Raw genomic sequence first — 12,776 nt, 5'->3', positions numbered from 1 at the left:
CATACTTACTTCATAGTGTAAGAAAACAGCTTCAAACAAAGATTTAGCAATCAAATCATTGTCAAATAAATATATCAATTAAAATATATGAAGAAATTCTTCAGGAATATGTATTTTGGGCCATATTTATATAATTTTATAAAAGATACATGTTAGTATAAGTCACATAAGCCTTTCAAAAATGTTTTTATGGTATTATGTAACATATTGCTAAAAAACCCAGGGATTTTTATTTAGAGAATACTAATACTTGAAACAAATAATAAAAAGGTAAACACCAAGATAAATGTACATCCAGTTTACTTATTCAAAACTAATTAAAATTTTTATACATTTTACACACTTTCTGCGTAGGGGCAAAAAAGCCACTGTTTTTCTGCTGTATCCATAAATCCATAAATAAGTCTGAAGCGCAAATAACCCTGCTTTGCTGAGCTGCTAAGTTCTTGGACCTGCTGAGTTAGCAAGGATGTCCACAGCAGGGTGTTGAGAAGGGCAGTGTTAAATACTGCTCAAAATTGGGTTCTCATTTCTCCATAGTCTTTGTTTGGCTATCACCATCATGAGGGCCTCCACCAAACTGCATGCCATAGAAAGCTACCTGACACAATCTGTAGTGCATTCTTTACCTTCCAGAAGCAAACCATCAGAATCTATTAAAATTACTTTACGCTGATAGCACTAGAGACATGACAAATCACAGGCCAAGAGTCAGATACCAAAGAATGTGTCTCAGGGCGTTGGGGCCAGGCCCATTTGCAAGCAAATGATATTGTACGGAGCTGGCATGCTCAGTGCATGACAAACTGATGCAATTTCAGTACTGTCGGAGAAGCTGGGTGAGATTTCTCTGATGCTGGCTATGGTTAGTGTACAGAATTGTGCAGAGTTCCCAGATTTGAATCACTTGGGGCCTGAAAGGGCTTCACTTGACAAGCCACAAATAATTACACTACACTCTTTCTATTGTACTCTATTACTTTGCCTCTTATCTCTATGCTTTGAGCACTCATGAACAAGCAAGGTCGCTTCTATTTTGACCATGATGCAACAAAACATTGTTCTTTTGTGATATGATAAATAAAACACAGCCCTGCAGACTAAACATTTTTATCAGGTCCATTTTCCACTTTTATAAGCAACAACAACTTTGGGAGCTTGTTAGAAGAGTAGAGGTTGGAAATAACCATGCAGGAAAGTTCATGAGCTTTTCACTTAGGAGTGTGATATAGCTATCTCGTTATTGTAAAAACTCATTTGAGCAATAGGGCATTAAGTTCTTAGCCTGTAACAGATAACGGTTGTATCTGTGATTACTTTAAGCAGGTTTTTACCCCCTTTCAAATCAGCAATTTTTGACAATTTAAGTAGCAAAAAAAAGCTTTGAATGTGCAGCATGTTACCATTTCTTTCCTATACACCAAACACACTTCAAAACTAACCTTTTCTTTTTCACTTCACAAAATGTATTTTTTAAATACTTAGTCAGTTAGGAAAGTTTTGTGTTAGTAGAATTATCCTGGCCACTGCATTCAGAGAAAGTAATGCTAACATTCACAATTTATTAAAAAAAAAAACCAAAACAAAAACAAAATAAAGCAAGGAAAAGAAAAAGCAAACAGCAATGACTTTCCTGATTTAAGTAACTAACTTCAAGTCATCTTTTCTTAGTATACAGAACAATTTATTTCAGGAGAAATGTCCTTCTTTCTCCCACCAGTTAGACAAAAAAAATCACTCTTTTAATTTAGAGTTCTATACTATGAACCAGATGGTACAAGGTTTTTTCACCCTTAAAACTCTGTTTAGAGGTTTTCTAAAGCTGCAGTTATGTAATTGCAATGACAAGCCAGGAAAGAAAAAATTCAAATATGAAGACTAAATGTATGTAGAGAAAAAATTATTCTAACAAGAACCCTCAAACTGTTTCTGGTTCCCTTTATGATATTCTCCTTATTTTCCAGATAAATATATAGTAGCAAGTAGGTAACAAAAGACAAAATCTTAAAAGACTTCTTAGCTACAAGTGCTGAACTTCTTACAAAGTATACTTTCCTACTTTGCCTCTAATTCAGGCCAACATAAGGACTGAGTTACTTGAGAGAAGAAAACTACTATGCCAGAATAACGTGCTCATCAAGATCTTAGTGAATTTCTTTCAAAAAATATTGTCTCCCTCTTCTCAAATGGCAAAAGGAATCCATGGCAAAACTTCAATGTCTGATATTGAAACATTTCTGACAAGGGAAAAGGTAAAACCAAAATTAGGAATGGATTTTGACAGAGACGACAAATATGAAAAGGAAATCATTAAATAAAAAACTCCAACAAAACCCATCAACCTCCCCCACCCAAACCAAACAACAAACACCAAAACAATAAAAAAATCCACCCCAAACTTAGCCATACTTCAGAATGTACTTGAGCTTTCTAGTCACTGTGTCAGAGGCAATGGTGCAAAACCACTATTCCTACCAATCACACAATCACACCCACATTCTGAACACTCAGCAAAAGGAAAGGCCTTTGACATTTCTATTCAACACCAAAAATAGATATTGTCACTAATTACTGACTTTTTATACTCCCTTGCTAGAACATAAACCTGGAAGGGAGGTCTTTGACTTTTACTGAGAGAATGAATCCCTAATTAGAAAACAGTTTTCAAATGTCGTCCATCTTGTTTGTAAGAATGAAGCATTTCAAAACTTTATAGGAAGTATGTCATCACAGGAGATAATTTTCCTCAGAATTTGGAACAAATAAGAAAAAATAATAGGCTAATATGTTTGCTGATTCTATAATGACATAACTGTCAAATTCAATGCTGATGTGCATTTTTCTTGAATATCCATTTCTTCATATATTTAAAGCACAGCTAATATTTTTATTACATTCCCTGACATTACCATAAATTTACTAGTCCATTAATTTACTAATAAACTGAAGACATATTCCCTTTTTTCTTTCTCCACATCTTAAAAGAACAAGAAAGTCAGACTGTAATCACCATCACAGCTCAGCTGCAAGGAAGACACATGATCTGTCATATTCCTGGTAAGAGCTTGATTACTAAATAGAGTAGAGAAGGGAATCTATACACAAAGAAAGAGTCCTGTGCAAAACCAGAAGTAGAAGCAGTTAGCTGTATTTCTCAACACACACGGTCCTTTTTCATGAAAGCAGTCTATTGTCATTAATGCAGACCTGTTGCTGAACAATTGATTATTTCACTATCTAATCAAGACTTTGCTCATCCTTTTGTAAAAGATTATAAGGGAAGCTTTAGATTTCATTATTTTCCAATCTGAAGATACTGCAGTACTTGAATACCTTCTGCTCTGGTATAAAAAGGGGGTCCATTTTTAAAAAATGAAGCAATCACATGAGAGAAAAGATATATAAAAAATAAAATAATGAAGATAAGTAATTCTTGTCTTACCATTTTCAAGTTAACCTAGTGGGACAGAAGATTTTCACAGAAGTTTTGTACTGTTTACACTCTGTTAAAGAATTAAGTACTCAAATAGTAAGAATATCTTTGGATATGCAATGCTTTTCACAGCATCTCACCAGGAAAGAACTGATGCTCAAGTGCAGGCAACCCCTTTAAAGAGTGACTTTTGAAACTATGTGCAGCGTGTACATTATCCCACACCTGTCTCACAGAGGCCCTGGACTTAACTGGGTCCTTTGGGTCCCACAAACACCGTGACATCTAAATAAATAATACACTAGATGGAGGTTGCAGTGGAGGTTTGGCTATCACTTCTCATAAATTACTTAGCATAGTCAGTACCCTACACTGAGGGCAAATTCAACAACCAAATTCATCTTCTCAGATTTCCTATGGATACACGCCTAGAACCAAAGGTTTTTTTGAACAAGAGGTGGAGCTCTCACTGCACCAACAGAGGAGGAATGAGAAGAAACATACTTTGTTTCAAACCCGGCATGGACATGGGCTCCTTACTCATGGTATACTCCTTCTGTCTCATCTTATTTCAATGCCTGAAAGTATCCAAGCCTGATTGCTGTGCCCCAAATATTTTATTAAAAACAAAAAACCAAAACCCTACAACATTTATTGGTTTATGAAATGTGAAATTTATAACACAATATATATAGGTTGAAATAATAATTTTGTTTACAGGAAGAGGATATTCATGCTTTAGCTGTAAGACTTATCATGACACCTCAAAATAAGTTGATTAACAGACAACATACACTTCTCCTTTCATTTTCTATTAAAAATACAATGCCACTTTCAAAGGGAACGACAACACATCTGTTTTGTCTTTAAAATCCTCTCACAGAACATTCTCCAAAATGCTATTTTAGTCTTCCACAAACCACAAAAAATGCAGGCTTATAGAAAACTGAAAATGAAGAGTTGATACAAGTCCTCATATAATTCCTGTAAACACAAAAATATAATGGCTACTGATAGCAAGAATATTCAGAATACAATGGCCTCAAAGACTCCACTAACACACTTCCATGGTGCATACCTAAACCAAGCATTTCCACTGCACCCAAGTGCAACACTGAAGTTATCCCACCGAGCACTCTGCACAGAAGCACCTCTTCGGTATCATATTCCAAGTGAAATTCCAAGATAACTTAATAAATTCCATAACAATGGTCACTAACTATCAATTAAACCTGGAATTAATTACATCAGGTGCTGTGTTCAAATTCAAAGACCGATCAAAATTGCACTGCAGTAAGAAAAAGTGAGAAATCTATTCCATCTCCCTCATGCTGCATTTTAAAGTCTGGTGTGTTCTCACTCTGGCTAGTGAAGAATATACTATGTACTTGTTTAACACTATCTTTGTGGACAAGATTTTACAATTATCACGACTTGATGCTATCCGGAAACATCACCAGGACAGTTAAGCATGAATCCTCTGATGAAATAATTCCACTGATAGTACTACATTACTAAACAAATGTTGTCACCAATACCTCCAAAAGATACAGCAGAATTCAAATATATCTTTATTGTGATATAGATATATTCTATATATAGAATATATACCTCCAATCTTTCTGAAAATGTACTGCTACCTCCAATCTTTCTGAAAATGTAAATTCCTCATTAAACCTGCAAACCAGTAGATCTTGGGAGATGAACGGATAATACATGTTTTGCAGTTAGAGTGTACTGATAGAATGTGTCAACTTTTGCTCTTTCAGATGGAAAATTGATAGAGGTAATAATGCTGCTGCTCCTCTACTCAGCTGTCAACCCTCCCATCACAAATAAAGCAAAAGGTATTTCCTGCTCAGAGAAATCTTAGATGGCCCTTTCCAAAAAGATTCCATGACTGTGAAGCAGGGGCCTTCAGGCAATTGCCCAGCAATTGCAGATCACTGGAGCTACATGTGTCTCTCTGATCTGTCCACAGCTCCAACTGATCGCTGTATACAAATTCAGCCAGTTTTCACTTTGGCTTTACCTCTTCCTATTTTCTTCTTTAGCTGCCATCATGTGCACTGCAAAATTCTTTGTGTCTTACTTTACACTCTTCAAGTTCCCACTGCATACCAAGTGGTCAGTTTCATACCACTGACAAAGTCTGTCAAACTGGAAAACTGACTGGAGGAAAGAAATTTAATCATCACTGCTGACAAATGCAGAAGTTATTGACTGAGAAAAATTAGGAAAAAAAACTATGTTTAGAAACAGCAATCTGGCTTAAATTACCTAGTCTATTTCCTCCCCTAATATGTTCCACCTTCATTGGAACATCAAACTCACCAAAACCAATGATCAAAATAGCATTTTTCTGACATTACAGAATCACTGACATCTGTCAAATTATCTTTTATCGTCTTCATTATCCCTGCAGGAGAGAAATGCATCTGTACAGACTTACTTTGACGCCGGTAGAGCAACCAGGACATTTGAAAACCCTCTATGAAGACACTAAGACTGTGAAAGACTAATTTGATCTAATAGATTGAGTACTTCTGTTTAACTTCCTTGAACTTGGAGTGACTGCTGTGTCACTGATTTCTATTTCTGACCCAAGGTTAATACATGGTGAGCTTACAAAAGCCCGACCGGTATGCAAGTCGTCTTCACGCTGGTAGATTTCACACTCAAGGCACTCAAAATATGTTCAGATTTTTTAAAACTACCAAGTTTACACAGTATAGAAAACTAAAAGTTAAAGGGCTAGAACACTAATACTTTGAAATCTTTTTACATAAACTCATAGTTACTCCCTCTGTACTTTATCATTAAAAAAAAAAGAATAAATATTGCCCCTTTATAATCTGCTATAATGCCTTGTTGTGGGTCTTCATAGAAGAACAACTAAAAACTTCCCTTTTTGACCCTATGTACAATAATTTTAACAGCAAAGAATGCTGAAATACATAAACTTTACCAAACTTTAGATCCTTGTGATTTTATACTTCCATGAAGAGAAGTACAGTCTTGTAATTAAACTGCTGCTTCTATGGAGATAAAATGAATGAACTTTCAAAAAGCCCACATTAGTTTACGATCTCACATGTCAGATGTTGCTTCTACAATTGCAACTACAGGAGCAATCTGGAGAGTCGTATTGGAAGTGTTAATTAAAAGTGCAGTAAGCACTTGTGTCAGTCAAGTATGCCCTCTGCTCTACAACACATTTAAATGTATGTCACCTTGACCTGCAATATACCACTGTAAAATTTTTTTGGTCAATATAAATCAAATGTACACTAATTTATTCAGTAAGTTTCCTGGGATCTGAATCAACATTAGAAATCTAACTAGTATTTATTATTCTGTTATTGACAAAGGGAGCATATTTAAATGACAACAAGAACACGTGGGTGTCATTTCGAAGTTGAATTGTTCTCTAGGGACATCCTTAGTAAGCGCCTACATTTAAAGGTCATTCACTGCCAAATTATGAACAACTGTTGCATTTATTAGCACAGGCTCAATAGTTTAGAAGCTAGTGTCATCAATTTAAACTGACAATGAAATTTAATTGTCCACCAAGAAAACTGACATTTCCCATATTCTGTGTTTCATCATTTTATGTACACTCCAAACAGAACTGGAACAAGTGCAAGTTTACTCTGGGGTCTTTCCTTGGGTTTTTTTGTGTAGGGGATGAGGGAAAATGACTTTCAAGATTTTGTATCAGATGAACAGTGCTTTAGAAAAGCTGAGCTCCTGAAACAAACACTTTTGAAAGAACTGTGTTTCCCATTTATTTTATTGACAGAATCCAATCTCAAGCATTGTATAATTATATTTTTCCCTAATTTTTCTTTCTAATCTTTTATATCCCTAGTATTTTATTTCTCTGGTCAAGACCTCCCTTTCTATTTCATAATTGCACTGTAGTTTTTCCTTTGAAGCTAGACAGAAATTTCCACTTTCTATGGCAAGTCATTTCCTCCCTCTCCGCAGAATTGATGGATCTCTGGCCATTCCACTTTCCAAGTGATGCCTAGCCACATCAGGGAAAAAAGAAAATAATCTAAAACAACAGGCCTAAGCTGAAAACAAACCAATTGGTAATGAATTCCCATAAAGAAAAGGACAAATACCCCTTTTGTGTCCTATCTTTTCAGGAAGTAAGAACACACAGCAGCAGCCTGCATCCAGGGGAACTGGATTCGGTTCTGCTAAAGATAAGGAACTAGAAACACAGGGATGTCAGGGAAGCGTGCTAGGGCTGCAATGCAGAGCCACCATAGAGAGGAACAACTCTCCCTTCAGTCCCTCATTTCATGCAGGAGGTCATCACCATCACTGTTTTCAGCAAAGACGCCACAACAACCATCACCACTCTTCTCAGAAAACCACCCGTGGCTGCTGCTTGTCTGCAATGGCCCCGGCAGTCACAGTGCGGAAGGCACCCTCTGAAACCCCCCGGCTGGTGGGCAGTCTGCAAGCCAGCAATCTTCCATCTGCTTCCAACACCTTTTCTGCTATTCTCAATTGCATATGCTCTGATAGTTCCTTGTTCCAGCTACTCCAGTCCAACAAAACACTTTAATTTTGACCAAGTTAGCACTCGTGGGAAAAACAACACAGTAAAAGGATCAACTGCGTAAAGTGGAACTTCTGTGATCACAGAATTATGTGATAGTTTGGGTAGGAAGAGACTTTTAAAAGTCATCTAATCCACTCCTTCTGCAATAAGCAGGGACAACTTCGTCTAGGTCAGGCTGCTAAGTCAGAGTCCCATCCAGACTGGTCTTAAATGTTTCCGGGGATGGGCCATTTGAAACCTCTCTGGGCAATCTGTGCAGGATTTCACTATGCTCACTGTAAAAACTGTGTTCCTTATGTCTAATCTGAATCTAGTCTCTTTTAGTTTAAAAGCACTCTCCTTTCCACTGAAAAGGCCTACTACTACAAAGCCTGTCCTCACCTTTCTTAAAAGCCCTGTTTATTGCAAATATGGAGCACCAAAGTCCTCTCTTCTCCAGGTTGGACACACGAACTCGCTTAGCCTTTCCTCACAGAAAGAGGAAAGCAGAAGTGCTCCATGCCTCTGATCCATTTTTTGTGGTCCTTTTCTGGACTGATTCCAACAGTCCCCTTTCTTATGCTAGGGACCCCAGGGCTGGATGTGGCAGACCCGTTCCAGGTGGGCTCTCACCAGGGCGGAGCAGAGCAGAGCAGAGCAGAGCAGAGCAGAGCAGAGCAGAGCAGAGGGCAGAATCCCCTCCTCACCCTGCTGCCCACCCTGCTTTGGCTGCAGGGCACGTTTGGCTCTCTGGGCTGTGAGTGCCCATGGCTGGGTCATGTCCAGCCCCTCACCCACCAGCACCCCCAAGCCCTTCTGGGCACAGCTGCTCTTGTCCCTCCATCCCCCAGCCCGGAGTGATAACAGAGATTGTCCAAACCCAGGTGCAGCACCTTGCACTTGGCCTTTCTGAATCTCATTAAGATCCCACAGGCACACTTCTGGAGTTTCTGCAGGTCCCTCTGGATGGCATCCTGTCTTCAGTAGAGTAACCACACCATTCAGCTTGGTGCCATCTGCAAATTTTGTGAGGGTGCACTCGATCCTTTTGTCTGTGCCATTGATATTAAATAATACTGGTCCCAGGACAGACCCCTGAGGGCACCACTTGCCACTGACATCCTCTGGGACTCTGAGCCATTGGCCACCACCCTCTGGAGGCGACCATCCAACACATTCTTGTGCATCTAGCAGCTGACCTGCAGAACCCACACCCGTCCAGTTTAGAGAGGAGGATGTTATGGGGGCCATGTCAAGGCCTTACTGAAGCCCAGGTAAACGACACCTGCAGCCTTTCCCTCGGGCACTGATGCAGCCACTCCATCCCAGAAGGCCACCAGGCTGCTCGGGCAGGACTCACCCTTGGTGCAGCTGCCCTGGCTCCCTGTGCTCCATGTGCCTTGGCAGAGCTTCTGGAAGCTCCTGGAAGATCCGTGTCCCGGGATCTTCCCGGGCATGGACGGGACACTGACAGGTTGGTAGTTTGAAAGGTCCTTCTTTCTATGCCCTTTAAAGATGGGTACTCCTTTTTCCAGTCACCTCAGATTTCACATGACTTTTTAAATATCTAGGAGAGTGGCTTGGCAACTATATCAGCCAACTCCCTCAGGACTCTGGCATGCATCTCATCAGCATCCTTAGTCTCAGGTATGTTCAGGTTCTTCATGACCTCTTTCATCTCTTACAACTTACTTCCCCATTCCCTGCCTTGCAGTCTATCCACTCAAGAACTGTGGGGAAAAGAGATCCACAAATGAAGACTGAAGCAAAAAAAAGTTAAGCAGCTCAGCCTTTTCTTGTCTTTTGTTACCAGTTTGCCAGTAGTGTTCATAGGCAGTACACTTTCTTTGGCCTGTAAACCACACTTTTAAATGCTAATGTCGTAAAGCTGCTGATGAAAATGAACATAAAGCGGATTACCTGTATAATTTCACAGCTAGTACAGAGCAACGGAAAGCTTTCATTAACTTCAGTTTTGCTGTAAGGACGACATAAAGTATACCCCTTTGAATTTCTGCACTTGAAACAATACTTATGCAAATTATTTAATAATCACAAATTGACAATTAGACCAGCATAAGTTTTTCTCATGAATAGTCCTTTAAAACAGAAAGGAAAGACACAACGTTATTATCAAGGCAGTTTTCCATATCCTCTCCTACAAGCATGCCCAACTCAGACAAACTTCAGCTACACTACCTCATACAGTTTCATGATCAGCATAAAGTATGATCATGGCTCGTATGGATGTAGAATAGAATCCCCTCACCTGAATAAAATGGCAAAATAATCATGCAGGAAAAACTACCAAAATCTACTAAACCACAGCAACTTTCAGATCCATGAGACTGACTCACCACCAGTAAATGACTCAAGAGGAAAAATGCTGTAACAATCAACAGTGTTGTCATAGAACATGCTTGCTCTCAGGACCCTTTTCTTGGAAGACTCCTAGAATCATATGGTTTCATTTCTTATTTCTTTGAAGCTTACACAGCTTAACATTTATTAAATTTTAAAAACCCATATCCTCTAGACAGTATTACATTTAAAGAAATAGAAACTCACTAAATGCAAATACTAAAAATAAACATTACTATGAGAAGTTCTATTTGTGTAATATGCACATCTTAGAAATCACTCTGTCATTTCGACTAACCTGCCCACTAGGACGTGGTGGAATCAGTCTGCGCTATTGTAATTACACTCAATCACATTTAGTTCAAAATGTTTGAAAGCCAACTCCCCAAAACCACACAGGTGTCTTGTAGAGAGTCACTTACATTTAAGTCCACCCAAAAGGCAAAAGTATTAATGCTGCTACACTCCCACATTAACACAACTAAAGTGGTTTACCTTTTGCAAGGCCTGCAAACACTTGCTAGTAGTGAAGACCAAATAATATACAGTATAAGGAAGATGAACTTGCTTCAAGGAACTATGACTACCTATATGGATTAATCTTCTAGAAGTTCTACAGGATTCAGATTTTTTTTCTAAGCTAGTAAATGAATTTATTTAATAGAGGAAGCACGTTTTGAATATCCACTTTCAGATAAATACCTTGGGTTTTGGTCCAGCTGTCTCCACCAAGCACCACGTGAATATGCTACTGTCCAACAGTTTTGTGAGGTGAAAAAACTACTGAGAACAAAAAGGACCTCTAAAACCTGAGCAAACTAATCTGCCTGTTCAAGGGGAGCCAGCTATACAGCTGACTACCCAGGATAGCGTCCAGCCAAGTTTTGAGAATGTGCAAGGATGGAGACTTCACAGTCCTCAGGGCAACCTATGCCAGTGCTCGACCACCCTCATGATAACAAGCCAGTCTTGTCATATGTTTAAAGAGCTTTCCCTGTGTTCTGGTGTTTGCCCACTGCCCTCTCTCCTGTCACCGGGCACCAACACGAAGAGTCTGGCCCTCTCACTCTGGCCATTCAGGTCATCGGTACATATTGAAGAGACATCGTTGCCCCTTTTCTTCTCGAGGATGAGCAGTCCCGGCTCTCTCAGCCTCTCCACATGCAAGAGATACTCCAGCCCCTTCACCTGGACCCCGCAGGGCGGAGCGGCGAGGGAGCAGCTGCCTCCCGGAGCGTCCTCGCCGCTCACGCCGCACCCGCCTCTGTCGCTGCTGTCGCCCCGCACAACAGCGCCCGAGTGAGGCAGCAGGTGTCTGGCGGGCTTGAGGCCATGCTCCCCGTGCCGAGAGGGGCAGAGCAGGGAAGGGCTGCGCTGGGCAGGGCACGGCTCCCTCCGGGCCGGCCTGGACAAGGAGGACATGGCTGGGGTGCACAGAGCAGGGCTGGGATGGCTCTGCAGGACACGGTTGGCAGGGCAATGCTGGAGAGAGCAGGGCGGGGCAAGGCTGGGCAGAGCTGGGGAGAAGGCTGGCGGGGCAGGACGGGCTGCGCTGGTCACGGCACGGCTGGGCAGGGCAGGTCGGGGCCGGCCTGGGCACGGAGGGCAGGACGGCCCCGGCACACTGATGTCTGCCCAGCGCTGCAGCGCAGCCCCCGCTGGTTGCCGGGACTTGGCCTCCCCGAGGCGCGGGCGTGCTCCGCCCCGGCGCACCTCACCGTGTATCCCCGCTCCAGCTCGCTCGCCTCGTATCGGAAGGACGGGATGAACACCTCCATGCCGGCTCCCCTCAGCGCGGCGGCAGCCCGGCCGCCATCTGCGCGCCCGTCACGTGATCGTGCACCACGTGACATGGGCCGGGCAGGAGGCGGGCTGGGCCCCGCACCGCGCGGCCCTTCGCGCTGCCGGGATGAGGAGGGAGGAGGTTCCACTGGAGAAAAGGTGCTTTGAAACAAATGGTGCTCCACAGCGTAGGCTTCTGGTTCAGCCGGAGCTGCAGCAGTACTGCGGAGCACACAAAAAGCGGAGGGAAAAAAAATTAAATTCCGGAGGGCCGAATTTATCCGGTCCTAAATTCACACTGCAGCTCAAACCTGAATCACAGAATCATTAGGGTGGAAGGGACCTCTGGAGATCACCAAGAGCAACCCCATGCCAAGGCAGGGTCACCTAGAGCAGGTGACACGGGAACACACCCAGATGGGTTTGGAGAGAGGAAGACTCAGGCCCCCTGAGCAGCCTGTTCCAGGGCTCTGCCACCCTCAGTGCAAAGTTCTTCCTCAGGCTGAGGTGGAATTTCTTGTGTTGTAGTTTATGTCTATTACTCCTTGTACTACCACTAGGCACTACTGAAAAGAATCTGGCACCATCTTCTTGGCACCCGACTTTGAGATTAATGAGATCCCCTCTCAGTCTTCTGCA

At 41.4% G+C, this 12,776-nt stretch overlaps 1 protein-coding gene across 1 annotated transcript in view; it reads right to left on the bottom strand.

Moving 5' to 3' along the window:
- SNX24 (sorting nexin 24) overlaps positions 1-12,164 on the bottom strand; it is an 88,703-nt gene extending 76,539 nt beyond the window's left edge. The window contains exon 1 of the mRNA XM_059492068.1: positions 12,074-12,164. Within this exon, the coding sequence (XP_059348051.1) occupies positions 12,074-12,133 (60 nt within the window). The 5' untranslated portion in view covers positions 12,134-12,164. The remainder of the gene's footprint in view (positions 1-12,073) is intronic.
- Positions 12,165-12,776: the final 612 nt, after the last annotated feature.

The sequence above is a fragment of the Ammospiza nelsoni genome, chromosome Z (assembly GCF_027579445.1).
Source record: "Ammospiza nelsoni isolate bAmmNel1 chromosome Z, bAmmNel1.pri, whole genome shotgun sequence".
NCBI lineage: Eukaryota > Metazoa > Chordata > Aves > Passeriformes > Passerellidae > Ammospiza > Ammospiza nelsoni.
This window is presented reverse-complemented; position numbering and strand designations above follow the sequence as displayed.